Genomic DNA, 25,750 nt, shown 5'->3' on the forward strand with positions numbered 1-25,750 from the left:
ATAACCAAATGAGGCTGGCTAGAAGGACTGCGACACATTTATTATACCCCAATATCACCATGCTACTTCCTGGGGACGGTCAAATTTGTATGCAAGAATAATAAGGGACACAAGTGTTCTCTCATTTAATGAGAGAGAGAGAGAGAGAGAGAGAGAGAGAGAGAGAGAGAGAGAGAGAGAGAGAGAGAGAGAGAGAGAGAGAGAGAGAGAGAGAGAGAGAGAGAGAGAGAGAGAGAGAGAGAGAGAGAGAGAGAGAGAGAGAGAGAGAGAGAGAGAGAGAGAGAGAGAGAGAGAGAGAGAGATACTTTTAAATGCAGCAACTGGCTCACGAGGCCCAGGTGTTGCCAATGCGGCTGATTACCTCAGGTGTTTCCACTCTGCTGACACCCTTGGCCACGCCCACCTGCAGGGACACGAGCCAATGGCAGAGAGGGTCGGTTGTCACGAGCCAAAGTTTCAAGGTGAGAGAGAAAGAGATGCAAATGAGCACATCCATCAAGTACTGAGATTACTGAGTGGATCCTCTGATTCTTGACACTTTGGGAGGTCATAGAATTGAAAAAAAACGCTTGACGCTTCAGGAAAAAGTTAATCAGTCAATTCTTAAAAAATTTATGATTTAAAAAAAGGCATCTCCTTCTCCATTAATCCAGATGACAAACAGTCGCCTGTGACTCGGAGCCGAGACGTCGCTGCAGCATCCAGAACGCCGCCGCTCGGTGGCGGAGGGACAATTAGCTGCAGAGATTCACGGACCAGGACTCGTTCTCATTCCTGTCACACGGCCCGCCGCTCAACAGCACGCGCAAACAACACGGCGCGGGGAAGAAAAACAGCTTCCCCGTTTCAGATTGTTCATGTCTGGGCTCGACGTAATGCATCCGCCTCGACACACGGGTCAAAGGAGGAGATGCTTTCACAAAAACCGCAGCAGCATACATCTCCGAGGTGTTGGTGTCTGTTTGCTGACGCACGTTGTTTCCCGTCTTCCTAATGCTGAAGCTTATAGCCTCAACACCTTGTAATGTCACCACTGACTGACCGACATTGCACCAGACAGCTGGAGGCTGGAGGTCAGGCTGACAGCGGCAGGTCAGAAGAAGATGGATGTTTCCTTTTTTTAGGGGCAACATAGACTCAGTCACACACAGGGCCAAGACGGCTCCCAGGGCACAAAACCCCCCAAAACACGCCAGCTTCCTCTTGTTAGGTTGTAATAGTTTATTTTGATAACATCTGCAGATGTCTTATGTTTTAAATTAATACATATAGAACTAGAATGGGCACTCGGTAGAGCGCATACCTTCGCATATCACAAGATTGGGCATTGAATTATGAACATTTTGGCATTAGTTGCATGCCAATTGGACAAAAATGTATCGTGCTATGACCTTTCCATGACCTTGACCTTTGACCCGATTGGTCCCAAAATCTAATCAAATGGTCCCCGGATAATAACCAATCATCCCACCAAATTTCATGCGATTCAAGAAGATTTTGACCTGTTCATGACCTATGACCTTGACCTTTGACCCGATCGATCCCAAAATCTAATCAACAGGTCCTCGGATAATAACCAATCATCCCACCACATTTCATGCGATTCGGTTCAATACTTTTTGAGTTCTGCGAATAACACGCATACAAATAAATAAATAAATACACGGCGATCAAAACATAACCTTCCACATTTTCAATGCGAAGGTAACAATATTATAATAGAAAATATTAGGGAGAATATTGATATTGTTATTAATGTATTATGAAGCATAGGGTTAATGTTTACTCTATGCAAATGTAAATGGCAAGAATTAATGTATGTTGCATGAGAGTGACTGTATGTTCGTATTATAGATTGACGAGGCCGGTTGAATTCCGTGAAGTGACTTACAATAACAAGATACTTTTATTGTGAAGGTGACTTTAATGCGGACAATAACAACACGGGACTCTTATTGTGAAAATACTTGTTTGGCGACTTGACCGGAAGTGACGTTTTTACCGGAGCCAGTGATTTGGAGTCTAAAACTCCGTGGATTAGAGAAATCGGGTCTCTTCTACAGGCGGAGCAGCCGGGAGCCGAGGAAGAGCGCCTTGAATGTTTGTTTACACTTCCTGCCATTAAATGTTGATAACTTAATTCACGCGCGTCCGGAAGCCTGTTTGCCATCATCTGCGAAGTGCCCAGTTTCAGAACTACTTTACACTCTCGTAAGGCAAGACAGCAAAGCTCAGGAAAACATCAGCTGACATAATGTCCAACACAATATGAGTCAGGAGTTTTTGTGTCTTTACTGAGGCACGAGGACAAATGAGAAGGATGAAAAAGAAGAGCATACAGTTTGAAGGGGACTCGATAAGATGTACATCTGTCTTACAAATGGCCTGAATGTGGTTCAAGAGGCTTTGGCCATTACCGTGCATCACCTGTGCTTTATTGTACGGTGGACCCCTAAAATGAAGCAAAGAGTGTTTTTTTGTATCTCCTCAGGTTGTTTCTGATATGCAGTTAGGTTGATAATTAAATATAAAATGGTGCTCAATGGTCACGAGATACCTTTGAAAGGTGGACTCGTATTGTACTGAAGCATATAGCACTGATTACTAAAGTACCTCAACTCAGCGCCCGTGGCATCTCTGTGGTATCATCAAATATAATAATAAAAAACCTTGAAGCCTAAACTGATTCCCATTCTTGTGCTTTCTTTTCTTTTCTTTTCCCCCCTTCTTTTGGGGTCTGCTGCAGCTCATGGGGATGAGTGGTCGTCCGGTTCGATCCCCGCTCTCCCCATTAGTTGCATGTCGAAGTGCCCTTGAGCAAGACGCTGACCCCCCAGTTGCTTCACTGCAGTCCACTGCTCCTTAATAACTCAGAATTGGGGTAAATTAAATACATTTCTTTCATGAAGGGGAGAGTTGAGCTCTGAGCTCATATACCTGGCTACGGAGGAAGAGTGGAAATCCCATTGGGACGACAGAGATACCTCCAGCACAAGTCTTTCAATTTAAAGCTCCAGAACCTCAATGTCAGACTCCCTGTGCACAGGAGGAGAGGAAGGAAGGAAGGAAGCAAGGAAGGAAGGAAGGAAGCCTTAAATAGCAGGTGACTTATTACAGAGCCTCTCGTGCGTTCACGTCACTCCACGGATGCATTGCAGACACATTCCAGATGTCTCACATTCCAGATATCTCACATTCTAGATGTCTCACATTCCAGATGTCTCACATTCCAGATGTCTCACATTCCAGATGTCTCACATTCCAGATATCTCACATTCTAGATGTCTCACATTCCAGATGTCTCACATTCCAGATATCTCACATTCCAGATGTCTCACATTCCAGATTTCTCACATTCCAGATATCTCACATTCTAGATATCTCATATTCTAGATAGATCATATTCCATATATTTCATATTCCAGATATTTCATATTCCAGATATCTCACATTATAGATATATCACAGTCCACACTTCTCTTATTCTACATATCTCACATTCTAGATATCTCACATTCCAGATGTCTCATATTCTAGATATCTCATATTCTAGATATCTCATATTCTAGATAGCTCATATTCCAGATATTTCATATTCCAGATATTTCATATTCCAGATATATCACAGTCCACACTTCTCATATTCTACATATCTCACATTCTACATATCTCACATTCCAGATGTCTCACATTCTCGATGTCTCATATTCTAGATATCTCATATTCTAGATATCTCATATTCTAGATAGCTCATATTCCAGATATTTCATATTCCAGATATTTCATATTCCAGATATATCACAGTCCACACTTCTCATATTCTACATATCTCACATTCTACATATCTCACATTCCAGATGTCTCACATTCTCGATGTCTCATATTCTAGATATCTCATATTCTAGATATCTCATATTCTAGATAGCTCATATTCCAGATATTTCATATTCCAGATATTTCATATTCCAGATATATCACAGTCCACACTTCTCATATTCTACATATCTCACATTCTACATATCTCACATTCCAGATGTCTCACATTCTCGATGTCTCATATTCTAGATATCTCATATTATAGATATCTCATATTCTAGATAGCTCATATTCCAGATATTTCATATTCCAGATATATCACAGTCCATACTTCTCATATTCTACATATCTCACATTCCAGATTTCTCACATTCCAGATGTCTCACATTCTAAATGTCTCATATTCTAGATAGCTCATATTCCAGATATTTCATATTCCAGATATCTCACATTATAGATATATCACAGTCCACACTTCTCATATTCTACATATCTCATATTCTACATATCTCACATTATAGATGTCTCACATTCTAGATATATCACAGTCCACACTTCTCATATTCTACATATCTCACATTCTAGATATCTCACATTCCAGATATCTCACATTTTAGATGTCTCACATTCTAGATGTCTCATATTCTAGATATCTCACATTCTAGATGAAGGCTGGGCCGAGGGCTCGGAGGTTTTTTTTAGGAAAACGCTAGTGTCCGTGCACTATGGGCCCCATTATCTGAAACATCTCAATTTGTTTACTCTGGAGTCGAAATGTTTTTTGGTCCACAGCCAATGAGCAACCTTCATGCTCTAAATCCAGTTCTCTTTATATACATCCATGGTGGAAACAACTATGTCGTGAACACGTCGGCCGATGACAACACGAACAAGAACAACTACAGGGACTATAAAAACTGACTTAATATTATCTCACTTCTCGAGTGACACTTAGTTTGGAGGTCAGACTCCATACCTACACGTTAAATATCTGGGTGACCCCGTTTCGCCGGTCATTCACAGTGAGATCTGGACACTTTGAAAAGTAGTGTGAACTCAACACATCGAGCATCATTTCTCTGCACTGCCTCCGGGAGGACGACTGACACGTGAAGCCGCCTCGAGACAAATGCCCATCAGTGTTAATGATTAATCTGAAGAACAGAGATGGAGCTGTGGAGCTCAGGCATCCTGTAAACCGAGTGCACTCAAACCTCCTGTGAGATCCTCAAAGCAGATCTCTTCCCTCGCGAGAGTCATCATTGCTCCTCTGCTGCAATATTGAATAAATGTCACCGTGAACAAACGATGTTTGGAGTGAAATGTCCGTTTCTTGGAAAACAAAGATTCATTGAGAGAGAAAGTGGGTTTCGAGGTCCCGGTATCTTTGTTATACTCTATTTTCTTCAAGAACGGAGCAATTATTGAGCCTTTGAGTTGGTAATTGACATTCAGATGCATTTCTAAATGTGCTTAGTCTGGCTGGCCGGGGAGCCGAGAGCGGTCATCCACATTGTCCTGATACAAAAGAAACGCGTTAACGAGTGTCTTTGTAATGCATGAAGCCATTGAAAGACATTGAAAGACATTTCTGCTTGGTGTAGAGTGGATTAATAATAGAAACTACAACGGAAGAGTCTTGTTCTCAGTGCCGTGGCTCTATGGATGTCAGTCTGCCTCTTTGCTCAAGACCTAAAATATCCTGTGTGACTTTTTATTCAACAGTTTTGATACATTTGATATATGAATCTTAATGACTTTGGTGATCCTTTAACTTTTCTAATATGGAAATGTGTGTAAAATTCATGGCAAACCATTGGATGGATTGCCATGAATGTGTCGTATTTGTACACATTGTAAAGGCCACAGAGGCAAATTCGTAATTTGTGAAATTGGGTTATATAAAATAAACTGAATTGCTGTTGTATGGCTGCAGTCTCTTAACCATCAATTTTGGGAATAACATAGACTGACCGGGGACTTAATAAAATTGTATCAGGCATTTACTATTTTTTACAACCTCACAATTGATATTCAACACTAGTTATTGATTGGACTATTTCATTCGCACTTTGTCAACTGAAAATCCAAACGATCATCACTTTATTTTCCCCCAGATAATTACAGATATAGATAACAACCCGTCTTGATCCAGAACTGATGATATGCACTTTGTGATGGCGGTTCCTCCCCACAAGAGCCAATTATTGATCCTTCCAAGTCTCCAGGTAGGCCCGCAGCAAACTGGGGTCAAACGTTTCTGCTAAGTCAGAACTATATGACTAATTAATGAGCACTCTAATGAGCACAGCTGAGCAATATATATATATATACAGGACTGTCTCAGAAAATTAGAATATTGTGATAAAGTTCTTTATTTTCTGTAATACAATTAAAAAAACAAAAATGTCATGCATTCTGGATTCATTACAAATCAACTGAAATATTGCAAGCCTTTTATTCTTTTAATATTGCTGATTATGGCTTACAGCTTAAGAAAACTCTAAAATCCTATCTCATAAAATTTTAATATTTCCTCAGACCAAGTAAAAAAAAAGATTTATAACAGCTGAGTGTTTGTCAAGGCTCAGGAAACCCTTGCAGGTGTTTCGAGTTAATTAGACAATTCAAGTGATTTGTTTAATACCCTACTAGTATACTTTTTCATGATATTCTAATATTTAGAGATAGGATATTTGAGTTTTCTTAAGCTGTAAGCCATAATCAGCAATAAATCAGAATAAAAGGCTTGCAATATTTCAGTTGATTTGTAATGAATCCAGAATGCATGACATTTTTGTTTTTTTAATTGCATTACAGAAAATAAAGAACTTCATCACAATATTCTAATTTTCTGAGACAGTCCTGTATATATATATATATATATTATATATAGATCAGGCGAAATGTATATATATATATATATATATTTATATTATATATATATATATTATATCTATATTTATATTATATATATATATAATATAATATATATATAAACATAAATAAATCAAGTTCTAAATACATGTTACATTTTAGTACATTATACAGCCAGCAAATATATCCTTTGTTTGAGTGTGTTTGAATCTATTGTCTGACATTACCCGTCTCCTATCTGAGACTCTCTCCATCACATAACGATGTGCAGACCAACGCCAATTAAAGATTCCTTAAGATTTAGAACTTTTCGGATACGGTGGAGTTCAGAGATAACAAACTTCTGGCCCAAACTGTATGTGATCAAAGCCAAGCAGAAGTTTGGAAGTTATTTGTGATCCTACTGCCTGAGAGGTGAGCCACGATCTCTTCTTTAAGGCCACGTAAAAATCTACTTAAAATAATAGAAATTCTGCTCGTCAAGGAAAATGCCAACCAATTTTTGTTAATACAAAACGGTGTCATTATTTCATCCCCTTCATGCCGTTTCTCTCTTCACCTTTTTATGCTGCACTCTTACACCTTCTGACAATTTATGCATTTTTAATGACTGTCCCGCAGATATATGTGCCGACTTCGTGAATCTTATTTTTAGCTTTGCTCGGAAATGTAGGAGGATAATGTGTAACAGCCATGAAGGAAGTGAAAGGGAAAGCATAATATTTCATATTTATAATCCAGTATATACATGATTCAGCTTCTTTAGACCCAAAGACAGCATCACAGCTGCTGCCAGCCAGGTGAGTCCCATGGAGCCTTTTTTTATTTAACCCAACCTCTTCTCATATCTGCCCTCAACCCTTCCTCTTAATAATAATCATATTAATAATAATGCATGACATTTTGATGGTGCTTTTCGAAGTCCTCTAAGACGCTTTACATCACATATTGAAAGATCCTAGAAGCTATGCTATATAAATCTCTCAGTGAGACTCATGGCTTTCAGCGAGCTGTGCACACATCAATGTTCTGAGAGTTCAGTGAGGCGGACAAGGTTACTCTGACCTCTGTCGGCCTTCTGGGATACACTGTCCTGTCCTTTGCCCGAAATGGCAACTTGATGAATGATTCAGGTATATTTTCTCACCCTTCTTGAAGCGACGTCGCCGACAGCCAGGAGCGTCGTTGAGCCTATTTTAGGGGAGATTTTGTTTTGTGATGCCATTAAATTAAACTATTATTTCAAACATGGACATGTTATTTATAACTCTATGCTACATATGTGCAGGGGTTCTGGTTTTTATGTTTTCTCCTTACTTGAAATTACAATCCAATAGCCTATCGTGATACGTAACGATATATAATCCCCGGGCACTAGGACCTTGGGGAGGCTGCCAAGTAACGTCTCTCCTAAACTCGGCCAGGATTACAGACTGGAGTTACAGTCCAGGTAGCTACAGAATGTGAGTCTCTGTAGTTCTCAATTATTGTTACCTGCTTACATTCAGGTTTACTTGTCTCCATTGAGCGAGTGTGAACGGGCAAATTCGAAATACAAGAAATATCTATCGACATCGCTCTATTCTTTTCATTAATATATTATATTCTTTATCTGAGTGAGTGTCCAAATGAGCATAAAATATCACTATGACCCTGAGATTCTGTCTCTAACAATGGATACCCGAGGCCCGGAAGAGAATAGCAGCGCACACCATGGCTCTTCCCTTGGGGGGGGGGGGGGGGGATGCCGTTGGACCTTTTTTGTACCAATCACGACATCCTCTGTAGGCGCACGTTGCAGATGGCTGTAGGTAAGTGTGTGACTATCCATCACAGGCATCCACAGGGACACAGAGCACTGGAAACGGGGCTAATGGAGACTGTTAACCCCATTTAAACAGTGCCAAACATTTTAAGAACTAATCTTCCCTAAGGCAAGAACCAAACTGGGGTAAAGAAGGCGACAAGTGTCACCACTGTTGGAGGGAGGGAGGGAGGGAGGGAGGGAGGGAGGGCGCTCCAACAGAATAACAGGTCTAAACCGTACAAACCTACACTGGGGAATGAGACACACAGGATTTAAATACACAGGGAAGGCGCAGGTGATTGGACACAGGTGATTGGACACAGGTGGAAACAATCAGGGACAGGGCAGACAATCACAGGGACAGGAAGTGCAGGACAAGGCAGATGGGACTTCAAGACACAAGACACAAACACTCCAGATCCTGACCACACGTGGGGGAGGCAGTTCGAATCTTCTGGTGTTTTCGTATCACTAATAGTTCCCTTCAAAAAAAGTTTCTGTTTTTCATCGTAGTATCGTATGGTATAGTCGTAGTATTAGTATTGCTATCATCCTGTTCTTGCTTTCTTTGCCTTCATTTCTTCCCATTTTTTTCTTTTCTCTCTGGACATCTATATTACATGGTTTCAGGGATGGCTACAATACATCATGTTTTATTCCTCACGCAAACTATGAATTATTTGTGAAAATAGTGTGAAATATATTTTCTTAGAGGCCAAAGTTGCCGTTTTTTTGTCAGACCAATACTTTTTTAACGTATGAAAAAAGAAAAGAAGCAAAGAGTCACATTTAAGAAGCTCGAACCATTAAATGTGTTACGCATTAAACGCCCATTCTTTACCATTTGAGTTGTTTTACACAAGAAATCCTGAGTGGAAACAAGCCGGCTGCTATCAAAGCACATGTTAATGCTCTTTTGTGTGTGTGTGTGTGTGTGTGTGTGTGTGTGTGTGGAGTCACAGTCGGGCTGCCGCAGAGCTTGGACCAAACACCAGCACCAGACGACAGCAGCTGGAGAGTAGTGATGTAATAATCTTGTTGCCATGGAGACCTGTGGTGCCCCAGCATCCCCCCCCCCCCCTCCAAAAAAAAGAAAATCTAAGGGCGGAGGAAAGTCAGCGGGCCGGCTGGCCGGGTCGTGGTACGGCTGCGACGATGATGACGCACGGCTGCTTATCGGGACTTCACTTCCCATCGTGCGGCGTAGAGCTGACGATAGCTTGTTATGTGGCTGATTAATTTTTTTTATGAATAGAAGTATGATAGAATATACATCGTTGTGATATTCGGACATGTTGGGAGAATCAAAACATTACAAAAACTGGATTTTGCTTAATTTAAATGGCAACAGAATAGTTTTTTGATGTACGATTCAGCCCTTTAAGCTAAATCTCCATGACCTTCACAGGTTTACTCATGTTTTTTTTTAAATAGCTGTGTTCCTCAGGATTGCCCAAATCCTCGGCCAGTGTAGTGTGTGAGTAAATCTCCCAATGAAAAACATGTTTGTATCTTGGTATGGGAGAGAAAATAGAAAAAACGCTGTCTTTCATCACATTAGTCATGTAGTTAAAAACAGAAACGTTTTCAGTGTACTAATAACAGTGTCTTTTAAATCACTTCGTAAAACACATTTTTAATGAAGTGCTTTTAAGTGATGTCATCCTTTAATGCAGTTCTTTAATTCTCCTAATTTAGTTTGTCTGTTGTTCTTTATTTTTATGTAACCATTCTGTTTGTTTGCCTTGATTCTCTGTGGAGCACTTTGTAAACTCTGTTTTTAAGGTGCTATATCAATAAAGTTATTATAATGTTATTAATAAATTGTCTATTGTTCTTGAGGTCAGTTCTCACCTTTAATTGAGGCAGAGAAACATCTGGATTTGAATTTCTCTTCCTTCAGAGAAACATCTGGATTTGAGATCAGATGTTTCTCTGAAGGAAGAGAAATTGTCCGAGAGAAAGAAAGCGATGGGACACCAAAAAAAAGGGGAGAAAAGAAAGAAAGAGCTCTTAGCATCCGGCATCTCCTCATCCGGTGAAGCCTTAATGTTTCAGAACATGGGCATGAAGTGTTGCCTCTTGCCTTGATGTGCGAGGCCCAGAAGACTAACTCGGGAGGCTGATTAGATGCCTGTTTATATAAGAAATAAGTAGCATGTGAAACCACTTCAGGTGAAAACAAGAAAATGCTTTGAGGGGGAGCTAAAAATAAATAAGTGACATTATGAAACTGAAACTCTTTGTCGACACACAACACTCACAGGATTTAGTAATCAAGAGTTTTTCCACAATGAATCACACTTCTTGATGGTCTTGTGCAGTGGGTCTCCCCATGGGGGTACGTGAGATTTGTTCAAAATATATTTAAAATTAGCATCCATTAAAAAATGTATTTCACAATAGAATATAAGTGTAATTTCATGAACAGAATTGTATATATTCTTTATTAAATCAGACACTGATGGCAGAGCGCTGTGTATTTAACCAGAAATGGCTGTTAGAGGGTACTTGGCTGAAAAATATTTCACAGGGGGTTCATCCGTGAAAAAAGGTTGAGAACCACTGGTTCTTAAGAAGACTTAAGAAGAAGAAGAAGAAGAAGAAGAAGAAGAAGAAGAAGAAGAATCCCCCTCATGGCATGCAGACCTGAGCTTCCTTCTTCTAGTTTAAAGAAACACGAACACACACACACACACACACACACGCTCAGCGAGTGGCCGTGATGACCAGCAGCTCTCTGGTGGAGTGTGTTGGTCAGTCTGCTCTCCGACCGCTCAGACCAGGAGACGGTGGAGAAACTATGAGCTCCAAAAAGAGACAAAGGGAATATTAGAAGGCAACAGACGGAGTGTGTGTGCTTGTGTGTCTGTGCCGGCCGGGAAGAGTGCGAGAGGGAAAGCAAGAGAGCCAGGAAGAAGAAGGCGAGGTCACTCTCTCTCTCTCTCTCTCTCTCTCTCTCTCTCTCTCTCTCTCTCTCTCTCTCTCTCCGACTGGCACTCGACTGAAGTGTGTGTGTGTGTGTGCGTGTGTGTGTGACTGCTCTGCGTACATGGGAGTCGACGATGACCACGCAGTCAGAGAAGAGGATGAGCCAGAGCCGGTTGGAGAAGGATTACTTGATATTCCACGCACACATAGTTGCTCCACTATGGCGAGAGTTTAAAAATAGACGGCAGCAGACTTGTGGAGTGAGGAGCTGAGATAAAAAAGAAGAAGAGTGTGCAGCCGTGTACAACGAGGGGGATCCAGACCGAGTGATGTGTGGAGGGGAATGATCATTATTGACTGAACCCCTTCCTGTTTTACATAATAATCTGGCAGAACATCTTCTGATTCACCACTATTGTCTATGCATTCTTTTTGTTGGTGGTAAGAGTCCCAAAAAAAATCAATTCACAAGTAAAATATATGGATTGATTGTTTTTTGTTGTTCATATTTCTTCCAAAATTACCTCACATCTCTCCAACTATAAGCGTGAGATCGAATTTATTCTTTTAAACCATCTTTTTAATGATAATAATGCCATTAGACTGGCGTGGAGACGTTGAGTTATTTTAGGAATATGCTTGCTGGTTTTCTTGCCTTAGTTATATACTCTTATGTCAATCTTCTCTATAAATCTCGACAGGAAGGCAATAGTGTCTCAAACTATTCCTTTCACACTCCTGCTGTGCTGTAAACAGAATGTATATCTGGCGTTGCACACATGGACATCAGCTGCAGAGCAGACGGTGCCACATCAAGCGCTGCAGTGCCAGATGTGTGATTGCTTTCATTAAGTTTCTGAAGATACATACAGAGGAGGAGGATGATGATGATGCATTGAAATGAAAAATATGTGTTACGGTGAAAAACAGCGTATACAGAATATCACGAAGAACTTGGGACTATCACATCCAGGTTGGGTACATGTAAACGCAAATATGGTTTAAAAAAAAGCCACTTTCCTCAAGAGTAATCCTAAAAAAATCTGCATTGAAAAAAGAATTAAATAACACACAAGTATTACAAAACTGCAGAGATAGCGAGTGCACTTGTTAAATTCAGTTGGTCCTTTTATAAAACAAATGGGAATAACCTGCATTATTTTTTCAAAAGCCGGCAAATCAACAGCGTATCTCCTCCTAAGCCCTGTGAAAAATTAATAAGTGTATAGATTGAGTTTTTATCAGCACAAACTGCAGCCCAAGTTTTGCTCTTTCCCGGTCCAACTCTTAATTGAAATCTGATTCCACATGTCTGAAGGACTGAAGAGGTTTGTTTTATGTTCTATATTTTTTTCCCATGAGACATGACCTGGCAGATGAGATGAAATTAAAAGGTTGTCGAGCCACACTGGAGTCTGACTCTTATCTTTGAAGAGTGGAAACAGCAGAAGGAGAATACTGAGTTTAAATTATGGGTTTTTCCAGTGAAAAGACTTCAAAATAGGAACAACTGTCTGCACTTTGCTCTACAGCAAGATGTGGATATTGCTGACCCTTTGACCTGGTGAAAAAGATCTCAGACATTGTTATGTGGCCAACAAGCTTTAACCAAATGATGACTTATTTAGCATATATGACTAAGAGCCTGCTGTGGTTGCTTCACAATAAAAGCCTTCAGGTGTTTCGCTACTAAAAGGCTTTTATTGTAATGTGAAGAGACAAATAAAACATGGAAAGTGAATATGGCTTCTACCTGTGATATAAAAGTAAGAATAGGAGGATACACCGTTTTGCCGTATTAATGACGGGGAATAGTGAGCTTTCCAGATCAGTGAAACTTCGTAGCGTTCATGTTTTTGTCTGATTTTGCTCTTGTTAAGGTTTTTTTCAACAACATCCACTTATACATAGACAGTGCCAGAATTTCACTGGATCTCAGTGCTGCATTGGATCATGACATACTACAAGACCGACTAAATGTCTGGGTAGTGTCCTCTCTGGCACAGGACCGAGAATACTTTGTGTCTGTAGCTAATAACACACCAGAGCTAACGAAGATGACATGTGGTGTTCCCCAAGGTTTAATACTGGGGCCTCTTCTGTTCAACATCCACATGCTTTCACTGGCTCAGATTATGAAAAAAAAGTGTGTTATGATAATTACGCAACAGAGCTGACGAAGATGATGACGTGTGGTGTTCCCCAAGGTTTAATACTGGGGCCTCTTCTGTTCAACATCAACATGCTTTCACTGGCTCAGATTATGAAGAACAACAAAGTGTGTTATCATCATTGATTCATTATGCAGACGACACACACATATACACAACTATATCGCCAAGGGACTATAATCCCATACAAGGGATAGCTAAATGCATTACATAAATCAACAACTGGATGTGCCAGAATTTTCTTTAATTAAATATCAATAAAACAGAAGTCATTGTTTTTGTTTCCAAGAAGGAACAATTGAAAGTCAGATGTTAAAAACGACGAACCAAGCCATACATCTAGGTGTAGATAACTTCACCAAGATTCAGACCCCAACCTGAACAGCCACATCGAGACAATCACAACATCCGCCAGCCATCACCTGAAGAATATATCAATCATTATTATATTAGTTATGTCTCAACAGGATTTGGAGAAACTTGTCCGTGCGTTTATCTTCTGTAGACTTGACTACTGTAACGGTGCGTTCACAGCTCTCTGTACAAAGCCAATCAGAAAGCTGCAGCTCGAGTCCTCACTAAGACCAGGAGGTCTTTGCACTGACTTCCTGTCCAACACAGAATTGACTTCAAAATCCTGCTGCTCGTTTATAAAGCATTGAATGGTTTAGGGCCTAAATACATTTGGGATCTGCTGCTTCCTTAGGAACCATCCCGACCTGTGTGCGTGTGTGTGTGTGTGTGTGTGTGTGTGTGTGTGTGTGTGTGTGTGTGTGTGTAAGAGCTCTGGACTTGCTGACTAAGACACAATGCAATGATTTTTGTGGAGGGAAGGGAGGTAGGGGAGGTTTCATCAATTCTTGTTGTTTGTCTTACTTTAATACATTTCATACCATAAATTAAGGGGTTTTGAGTTCATATTTATTCGTAAAAACAATCCATTAAAGAACATCATCTTTTTCAAAGGAAAATGTAACAAACAGAGCTCTTATTAAGGGTTTCCAGCAGCAGTTTGTGTGATCTGAACAATCCCACCTATCAGCTGATGAACAACACCATGATGTCACCATCAGTGCGTTGTGTTTGAGCAATGAACACAACGCTCACACCAGCTGTAGGGAACAGCCTACCCAAACAATAGTTTTGCACACATGGCCTCGGCTCTGTGGCTCTGGCAGGAAGAGGAGTGCGGCTTCATCCCACATTAGAGCGCAGACAGCCCCACTCCCCGGAGACGACAAACAAGACAACAACATCGCAAACACCCACCCACCGCAGACCGCGCAGACGGAAAACCCTCTTACATTAGTACATGGTGAGCCTAGCCATCAGCAAAGACGTCATGTAGAGATACCACTGCACATCTCCAGGCATGTTTAAACTCCTAGCCCTCATATACTTCCAAAAATCATAAAGGATATAGAATTTACTTTTTTTAAATCCATGTCGCATCGCATCATCTCACCTCGACACATTCATGCGTTTGCTTTCTGTCACTCTGAGTAACCAGCAGACACACTATATGTACGACCGCGAGAGTCCAGGGGTCATGACACTCGCTTTTTTAAATGGTGTCATAATATCTCTCCATCATTTTCTCTCTTCTAATGTTAAAACCTGCCTTCCCAAAGCACCTGCACACACACACATTCACAAAGCATGCACACACAGGATTGTGTTGTGTGTAATGTGCCGAGCCAGCGGGCGGCCCAACAGGACGTCAGCATCCAGGTGTAATTAAAGCTTTTTACCCTTTTCTTGACAAATCACACAACACACACACCCTAGCGGACGCAGAAAAACGATTGTGTCGCCCTTTATTTATGCACGACTTCACACAAATCAGATCATGCAAGCCAACCTTTTTTTGGGTAAAAAAACAACAACAAAACACTGACACACAAATACCACAGGTAAGGAAAAGAAATATACACTTTAACAATTAGGAGCAGCTCGCTGGACAAGAAAAACATCATTCACATGGCGAATGGATACAAACTGCTTCGACCAAGGAGATGAATTATGAATAAGGCGCATGTCTGGGAGAAAGACAGAGAAAAAAATCACGGCAGAATGATTTCCAAGTCTATACCGAATCACCGCTGTGCCTCAACTCCTCAACTCCACAGCAGGCCTTTCTGCCTCTCCTAAAATAAAAGAGCAGAGGAAAGACTTCATTGAGAACGACGAAAGCGCTCTCTTTATTTCTATAAACCTTTAAAATAATTCCCTTGCTGAAAATAAACCTGTGCCGGAAAGAAAGATGTATCTGCCAGTCCCATGTCAACCAGTGTTGAGAGGCATTCATTGTGCTCATCTGAAGAGCCTCTCAGCAGCTCTCGTGGTGTACCTCTAACACCGCGGCTGGGCCTAATGTTGTGGATGGAGTAGTGACAGCATTTACTAATTGACGGATGTGTGAAGAAGATGTTAGAAAGACAGAGACAGAAAGAACTAGAACGGGCACTCGGTAGAGCGCATACCTTCGCATATCACAAGATTGGGCATTGAATTATGAACATTTTGGTTATTAGTTGCATGCCAATTGGATAGAAATTGACCGTGCTATGGTAAAAAAAATGATTTCGACCTATTCATGACCTTGACCTTTGACCCGATTGATCCCAAAATCTAATCAAATGGTTCCCGGATAATAACCAATCATCCCACCAAATTTCATGCGATTCGGTTTTTAAAAAAAAATTGTGATGCGAATAACACGCATACAAATAAATAAATAAATAAATACACGGCGATCAAAACATAAGCTTCCGCATTTTCAATGCGAAGGTAATTATGAACATGGCAACATCCATTTTCCCTTTTCTCTGCCCCCCTCCAGTCTCTTGGTAGTCGTACTAAATAATCCCCGAGATGTAACTGCTCCCCGACACGCAGTGGGGGTGATGGAGTTCAGCTGCTGTTTAGTTCCCCCACATTAAACCAGAATATCTTGATGCTGCATAAATATGACAGGAAAATGGCGTAATTATGTTTCAGCTGCAAAAATGTAAAACCCTCCACACTGGGGGCTTCTGCAGCGCTGATCGTTTCCATTTTAATGAAGCTGATGCAGCTCAGCGTGACTCAATGTGATGGTGACCTACGCTTCTGCAGTCTGTTCTTCGTTTCCACGTGAGTTTGTTTGGACTCGAGCTCCCTGAGAGACGTAATTCATCAGTGTAAAGAGGCAAAGGATGAGTATTGTGCATTACTTCTAGTTATTTCCTGGAACTTTGGTTCGAGAGAACAATATGGTTGTTCTGGTTAAAGCAATGCGACCAAAGTAGAGAGAGAGACGGCCACCTGGGGCCACACAGACTGTAACTTATAAGCGTGTCTAAAATTAACACAGATTTATATTACTATTAGTACAAATGCTGAATATATATATATATATATATATGCATCCTAGATGTTGCCAAAAGAGTAAAATGCAGCATTACTTTGTGCAATTATATTATCATGGAAAGTAGGAAGAAGAAAAGAATAACATGGGAGGTTCAGACATTTGGAACATTCAGACTATATATGGACTATATTCAAATGAATTAATCATGTATATGATTTAATCAGGCATCAGGAACCTGGCCCCTCAAACTGTATGTCAAACGTTACCTCTGTAGCTCACCCCTCATCTTGCTTTTGAGCACATAACCTGCTGCTCACTCATCTGAATCTGACTCATGTTGCATTGTGGGTAATGTAACATTGCGTTAAAAACAAAGCAGACACCTCTGATTGTTTTTTAAAAACGTGTCCAAGGTGAGTCCGTCATTGCTAACTCGATGGGGGACTCTTTTAGGCCCAGTGGTTTGTGTCTTAGATAGCCAACATTCGCTAATTAGCATTTACCAGAAGCTTAATCCACGTAAAAGTAAGCCTTTTACGTGGATTAAATTAGATTAGAAAACTTTATTAATCCCCAGTGGGGAAACTCATCACCAAAAATGCATTCAGACAATAGACACAGTCCAGAGTAGCCTACAACGGACAAGAAACACACTAAGTAACGAACAAAACATGACCCTCAGAAAGATGCTAAACCTAAATCTACATAAAAATGTCAAAACTAAAGCTGTTCATTAAAAAATCAAACTGCTGCTGGAACAAACAATGGATGACGATGGTTGTGACGCCGATAGCGTTCAGCCAAATGCACCCAGCGTCCTCAATGCTGCATCATGTATAGCGCGACTTGTATAGCATTATACACTGTGTCGGCTAACGAAGTTCGGTTCCATCAGGGCAACCTCGCTAATCTGTTCAGCTGCCGTGTTCCTGGCGGAGAGAGGAGAGAGAAACAACGACACGAGGGAAGAGGAGCTGGAGAGGAAAACAATGAGGCATTTTGTGGAATTTAGCACAAAAAAGAGAGGAATAAAAATGGTTTACAAATGTAACGAGAGAGCGAGAGATGGAGAAAAAGAGAGTATACTTACTTATATATTTACTGAATATTTGGTATTAGTATTAGTATTTAGTTTTTAGTATTTAGTTTTGTGTTTTATATTTATTTTCATTGATGCTCTGATGTGCACCGCTGCTGTGATTTTTGAAATTTCCCCACTGTGGGACGAATAAAGGTATATCATCATCATCATCATCATCATCATCATCATACAGAATGAGCTTCACTTTGACTCCTTCAGCAAATGCAGTGACATCACTGGAGAATCCAGATGCTCTACACCAGTGATTTTCAGCCACTGTGCCGTGAGAGATCGCCAGGTGTGCGATTGGAAAATGTCCAATTTCACTTAATCGGTAAAAAAAAAGATATTATTTAGTTGTCGCAAAAAATTTGCCATTTTTGAGCGTCTCAGCCTGTAATATAGCGGCCGGCCTAGTCATTTAATACTCTTCCGTGCCAGTAGGTGTCGGTAGGTAGCGCAGTAATTAATTGAACATTTAAGATATAGTAGAATTAAATGATGGAGAAATATTTCAAAAGGAAAAATGCAGACTCTGAACTGACATTTTGTCATTGTTTTGGTGTTGGTCTATTCTTGTAAATAATGTGCCGGAGTTTAAAAAAGGTTGAAAAACACCGCTCTACACTCTATGCTGACGGGGTTCTCCCGCCACTGCATCCCATAATCACACGGGCCGACCTCATCAAACACCTCGTGTGCAGCGGAGACGACCGGCGTCCAATATTCACACGTGTCACATACACATTTAAAAAGCCATCGACCACGGCGAGCTCGCCCTGAAATACACAACGTCAGTCGGCGGCTGTGATTTCAGAGTGAAAGCTTCAGCGGAGCATGGAGACATGAGAGTTCCCCATCCGAATGATGCAAATATTATATACGTGCCATTTACACTGAACTCAACGTTATTATGGGTGAATCAGCTTGTTGAGTTGAAATAAAGATAAAAGAAAATGAAAGTGATAATCAATCCAAAATGTATCTTTGTATGTATGAAACATACAATACGCTGTGTGGTTGAGGCGGATCGTCTATTAGGATGCTTTTGCATTTTAGTATATTATTAGATTAGATATTCCTCATTAGTCCCACATTAGAGCAATAACAACAAAATAAAAGACAAAACACTAACATTACTAAATACTAAAACTAAAATACAAAATATACAGAGGAAACACAATATATACACAAGTCAGTGGCCAAAGTGAATTAGTATTTTTAGTATTAGTATTTCATGGAAACATAATTTCTTTAAATCCGTCAGTGCAGAACGTCGGATCACGTGGACGTTCATGTAGAAATTGGTATATTGACGTAAAGTTATCACCACCGATTGCTCATGGGCGCGAGGTAGCCGTTGGTATTGGTTATGAATGTATTACGTGTGAGCACATTATTTGTGTTTGTATTGAATCAGTTGGTTTGAATCTCATAAGGATTCATCTGCACAGCGTGTGGCAGAACAATCGGTCAGGGTCGTGGGCGGGCGGCCATGTTTATCGGGTCACGGCCGACAGACACACGTCCTAATCTGAGAGCGCCGAAGCCTTGAGGGGTTTTTATCTCAACCTTCCTTCACGTTGTGAATGAACATGCTATTCAGCCGGGCACCTTCACATCAGGAAGACGCGTCTCTCGGGTTTCAGCAGGCGGCACGTAGCCGGAAGGCGATAAGAATATTAAACCAGGTTAGAAAACACGTACCAGCATTCCCAGTCTGTAGATTATTATTTGCTCAAATCTCTCCAAACCCATTGCAAACTGAATGTCAGATGGGTATATAAATATATATATATACCCATCATTTCATATATATATATATATATATATATATATGAAATGATATGCTAAATACTTTATTTATACTTTATGAATGAAAGCTGCTCCGCAATCACCACCGTTCATACAATTCAAGGTCATCTAGCTGCAGTGTGTGAAAGAGAGGCTATCAACACACCCGGTAATACACTTATTATTTAGATATTTAAAGACACAAACAGAAGCCCCTTTTTTCATATTTCCCATGTTGCTCCTGCAGCTTATACATGTGGGAGCTTCCCAATACGAGCACATTTCTGTTATCAGCTGCTGAGCAGAGACTGAGAGTCTCGATCGAAGACATGCTGACAGCCGTTTCTGAGTGAAGTGAGAGCAGCGTATCGAAGATTAAAAACCAGAGAGCAAAGCCCAAATCATCGGTTGGCTGGTTGTCCACCGACTGCATCACAAAGTTGTCATATGGGGTGACTTATTGATTCATTTATTTTTGACCTACTACACATTTACTCCAGTCATACATATTGACAAATGCCCATCAGACGTTACCCAAAGTTACGACTTCAAATTCTTTACTTTATCTGAGCACGAGTTAAAAAGTATCCCATATTCAAAGATATGAAACTGAAAAAGTAGGAACAATCTTCACGTTTGACAAGCATGAAACGGCAATTTTAGTATTTTCACTATACATGGTATGGATGGCTACTCCGGTCAGTCGGTCCACCACTGTGGTTCAGACTTAAATACCTCTGCACTATTGGATTGCTGTGACATTTTAACAAAGACATTCGTGACTCCCAGAGGACCGACCCTGATGTCTCTGGTGATCCTCTAAGTTTTCTCCTCGGGCCACCATGAGGTTGACATTTTTGTTTTTTGACTGTAATGTCTGGACAACTTCGATGAATGGCCATAACGTGTCGAGATACATTAATGTGCTCAGGATTGGCCACCAGGAGGCGGGACCCAAACACGACAACATTGCAAAGAAACTGTAGGAGTAAAGTCTGTATTATATGTTTGAGTGTGGGGCATATCTCAGGTCGACCACAGGTGGCAGTGTGGAGCAGTGTGGCAGGTAATGGATATACGGGGCACAGCACAGGTGCAGCTGACACGGGTAATGATGCATGGGTGATGGGGAGATCGAATGGCCGAGGACAGAAATCCGTCACTACAGAAACTTTATTCTTCTTGAATCGAGGAATCGCACAAAACAACAGGTCTACGACGCACAATCTAAACAGGATTGGACACAGGTGCAGGTGATTGGACACGGGTGATTGGACACGGGTGATTGGACACAGGTGTAAACAATCAGGGACAGGGCAGACAATCACTAGGACAAAAAGTGCAGGGAAACAGAGGACACCGATAGACGGTGACTTCAAAATAAAACAGGAAACAAGACAACAAAAACTCCAGACCCTGACAAGGATGAAATGTAATAACTTTGGTGACTTGTAATGTAGCACCATTTATTCATGAATCAAATATCTGCAGAACTAATCTCTATCCGCCGCAGCTGTTCTGTAGGTTTTGCAAAACTAATATCAAGGTAAACATTATTATTTAAAGTGTTGAATATGGATGTAAAATGGTTGAGTTTGGGCACATAAGCAGTGTGGGCTTCTGTAAACATACACGCTAATTTTGTTCAGCAAGGCAAATTGGAAAAAGTGTAATATGGATCGGAAGGGTTCTGGAGATTAATAAAACATGCTTACAACCAATCACGTCGCTGGTCTCATTGGCTCTGGAACAGCTGGGTCACTCACAGGGAGGTATAATAAACATCAAACATCCTCAATGTCACACACATTATCTCTGACGTGAAGGTGAAGTTCTTCTTCTTATTATATTAAGGATTGCCGTCGTTCAGTGTATTGGGACCATTCCAATACCTCGCAGCCAAAGGAAATCACACTCAATAAATCACAGTTATGTTAATCTTAATATAAAAACATCTGCATTCGTATTTGGCTGAAATCTGACATTGTGGGACCATTTTCGATGCCCGCCATGAACATTATCTCCGTACAGAGGAGAAGGTCACGCCCGCAGAGGAGCGGACCGTCTGCATGTATGAAAATTAAATATGTTACAAACGTCTCTTCCAATTTTACCAGAGGATGCTGAGAAGAAAACAATATGAGAGCCCGGAGACCACTTAAGAGACGAGAGCAACCTGTTTCAATAATGCATCTGCAGCGCAAAACAAATAAACGAGAGGAGCTCCTTCCAAGTTTTGCATTTGGCTTCAAAAGAACTGACTCCTAATTTCATTAGTGGACTTCACAGGTTCTGACTTGGTGCCAGGTGGACTGAACCACTCACAGCGATAAGGTCTCTCTGGAGCTACGAGTTTCCATCATTCATCTTGATTTTTAAAAACTTTTGATGTACATCTTTTGGTTCCCGGTTGGAATATTAATTTAGGTTTAAATGTCCCACAGTATCTGCCTCCAATCTTTACCCTGATGGTAAACCTTTGTTCCACATGATGTTGACTCAATATAACCTGAGCTGATCTTATCAGAATCAGAAACACTTATTAGCTAAGTGTGTTAGACACACGAAGAATTTGACTTGGCGGCTGGTGTGTACACATTAGACAAACAAAACAACAACAATCAAAAACAATCAACAGTCAACATATAAGATGAAATAAATCTGTTCATGAGGGACAGTGGGGGACCCGGGCTCTGTTCATAAGGGCTTTGTGTAAACTATAATTAATATAACTCCCTAAATGCTGTGTTCACATATCCTAATGCTCGCACATAAATGATGAGGTTTTGTTGTCGTTGTAAACAATAGACGATTGATTCAGCCCGTCATCCTATTTATGTTTTCATTTACATCAGCTGCGTTTCATCAAGAGCCCCACAGTGTGGAATAATGACATCATTCATTAATTTCTCACGGTTGGAAATTATGAAATGTGCCAATAATACAGAGAGCTAATCCCTCTCAATAGAAGCGCCGCTACAGATGAGGCATCGGGTCGCCCTGCTTTGCGCTTTCAGTTTTGCTAAAGAAGGGTGGGGTCGGCATATCTCGACGGCCACACATTTCACCGAGAAATCATGACTCGCGATCAAAAAGTGGAGGATGGAATAAGTGCAGGCAGTAAACACAACGCCAGACACGCCGTCTTCCCCCTGCAAACGTCTGTCACGGCGCTATTAGAGTGGACCCAAAAGCCCGACTCAGACAGGAGTAACAAAGAATACTGTCTTTGGTTGGAAACAGGCTGGGTCAAAACCGGGAGATCAGTCGAAGAAGCAAACAAGTCCAAAAAGGGGCGGGGCAGAGAATCAGAGGTCAGGGCAGGCAGGCAGGGTCAGAACAGGCAGGTCAGGAATATACTCTAAAAACACTGAAGAACTTGGCACGAAAACACAAGACAATCTGGCAGGATAAGTGGAAGTGAGGGAGCTAAATAGTGAGGGACTAATGAGGGGATGGGCTGCAGGTGAGAAGGGCGTGAGGACCAGGTGAAGGGAATGAGGGACTAACGAGGTGACCAGAGGCAGGTGAGAAGGGCGTGAGGACCAGGTGAAGGGAATGAGGGACTAACGAGGTGACCAGAGGCAGGTGAGAAGGGCGTGAGGACCAGGAGAAGGGAATGAGGGACTAACGAGGTGACCAGAGGCAGGTGAGAAGGGCGTGAGGACCAGGTGAAGGGAATGAGGGACTAACGAGGTGACCAGAGGCAGGTGAGAAGGGCGTGAGGACCAGGTGAAGGGAATGAGGGACTAACGAGGTGATCAGAGGCAGGTGAGGGGAGTTGGACTGACGAGATGGTGTGACAGGATGAAAACAACTATGACAAAAAGGAAGGCGTGGAGCTAAACTGTTGCATCCACAAACACGGCTTTAATTTTCACTCAAATGTAATTAATAGAAAGTTAACCTCAAGGTGGCCTTTATTTTGTTACAGGCAGGGACCCCGAGACTGCTGTAAAATCACCATTTCATCTGCCTGAGCATTGCCACTTTAAGTCGTTCGACTTTCCTTCTCCTCAGATTATAGCGAACAGCTGATCTTCTCTCTGTTGTCGTCCCCGAAGCAGCAGCACTGGAATCCCTTTGAGCAACAACCTTCAAACGCACTTCCAGCAACTGTAATAACCAGGTTAGAGGACGCACACAGACTTCTGAATGATGGACACACACACACACACACACATGCACACACATGCACACACATGCACGCGCACACTTGATTTAAAAGGGAAGTAATGGACGTTAATGACCCTGTACTCATCCGCTCTCTGTCTTATAAACACTCAGTCTGTTTACTGACTCCACTCCTCACCTTCATTTCATGTCAATACAATTGATTTTTCGAGACAACAACTCGAGAAGCGCGAGAAATAAAAGATTTTAAAAATGCACCGCACCGATCTGCAGAGGGGCCCCGCTGCGTGGGGGCCCGACTGGCTAATAACCCGACGTGCAGGACGAATCTGTATCCCTGGAGAACACGTGAGAGTTGTATCCAGGAACAAAAGACTCCAAAGCAACCGGGAACTTCCTTTAGTTGTTTTCTATTCAGCGGCACCACAAGGATTCAGAGACGAGGAATCGATGCTCCTCTGCACACACGCCGTCAACGATGGATAAAAAACAATGACGAGGAGAAGTTAAGTAGAAGTGAAGTGGCGAGCGCTGTGGCCTCACAGCAGGAGGGCGGGTTCTCTCCGGGAGTTCTCCGGCCTCCTCCCATCCCACTTGTTTATTTGGTCATTACAAAGCTGCATGTGTCATATTGTATCCTGCAGGGTGCACGGTGTTTGTGTCACTCACTTCCATCAAATTGATATAGGAAACAAGACTGTCAGAGCAGAGGAAACCCACGACCCCCCCCCCCCCCCCCCACACACACACACACACCTATAACACAAGTAGGGTAATGTGTCTTCATAAAACGCTGCTTCTCATGAGTTTACTTGATGTGTAGGTTTTAGCAGACGCATGTTTTTTTTCCGGTTAAACGTTAATCTGTTGGGGTCCAGCGTTCATCGCAAAGTGACACTCCATCGTCCAACACAGGGTCAGTCTGAAGGGCAAATTAACAACTCTGTTGTTAAGGCAAATTAAAATGTGCCCACCCTCTATATTTAGAGTAATATAGACCCTTTGGTATGGGACGCACACCTCCGATCCCTCTGCCTGTCTCACAGAGAGGATTTAGAAATCCTCGTCCCAAGATCCGAATAAATCAAGATGTGTTTTCTGATGAATTCACATCAACGCATGAAGCAAATGACCAACATCCTCAACAAAGAGGTGTCCTTATGTTTGCCAGCTGTTAAGATTGAGCTAATGAATAACCTTTGACGCAATGCACACATCCTGATGTGTCCACACACACAGGCGTGGCGAGGCCACCGATGACAAGACGTCTGGACGTTAGCGGCAGCGTGCAATCAGGTGTGTGTGTGTGTGTGTGTGTGTGTGTGTGTGTGTGTGTGTGTGTGTGTGTGTGTGTGTGTGTGTGTGTGTGTGTGTGTGTGTGTGACATTGCATGGGGAGAGGATGACACCACGTCCTTTGCAGAGAGAGAGTGAGGGAGAGAGAGAGAGGGAGAGATGTATGGGTACCTGATCACCGCCCCGTTCGACGTCCTCCAAGGTGACGTGACATGTCGGTGCCCACTGACCTGAATCGTGCAGGTGTACTCCGAGTCGTCCAGCAGCCTCACGGTGCAGTTGCATTCCCGGTCCAGACTCCTGATGCTGCTGCTCATCAGTCGGCTCAGCATCTTCTCGGTCGTCTGTGTACGGGACCCGGGGAGGAGAAGCGCGCGCGCGCGGCGCATGCATTAAGCGACAAGTTGTATACGTGAAACGACGTTTCCCTGTTGTTGTTGTTGTTGTTGTTGATAAAGTCCACCACCCCCCCGGTGTCAGCGGCGGTGACGG

General features: G+C 41.8%; 1 protein-coding gene across 2 annotated transcripts in view; it reads right to left on the minus strand.

Moving 5' to 3' along the window:
* LOC130193150 (FERM domain-containing protein 5-like) overlaps nucleotides 1-25,750 on the minus strand; it is a 70,331-nt gene that overhangs the window by 41,863 nt on the left and 2,718 nt on the right. The window contains exon 2 of one of the 2 annotated variants that reach the window (XM_056413546.1): nucleotides 25,489-25,602. In XM_056413546.1, the coding sequence (XP_056269521.1) occupies nucleotides 25,489-25,590 (102 nt within the window). In that variant the 5' untranslated portion in view covers nucleotides 25,591-25,602. Of the gene's footprint in view, nucleotides 1-25,488; nucleotides 25,603-25,750 lie in introns of those variants that run through there. The other variant, XM_056413545.1, reaches the window with a different exon arrangement.

This window comes from Pseudoliparis swirei, chromosome 4 (genome assembly GCF_029220125.1).
Source record: "Pseudoliparis swirei isolate HS2019 ecotype Mariana Trench chromosome 4, NWPU_hadal_v1, whole genome shotgun sequence".
Lineage (NCBI taxonomy): Eukaryota > Metazoa > Chordata > Actinopteri > Perciformes > Liparidae > Pseudoliparis > Pseudoliparis swirei.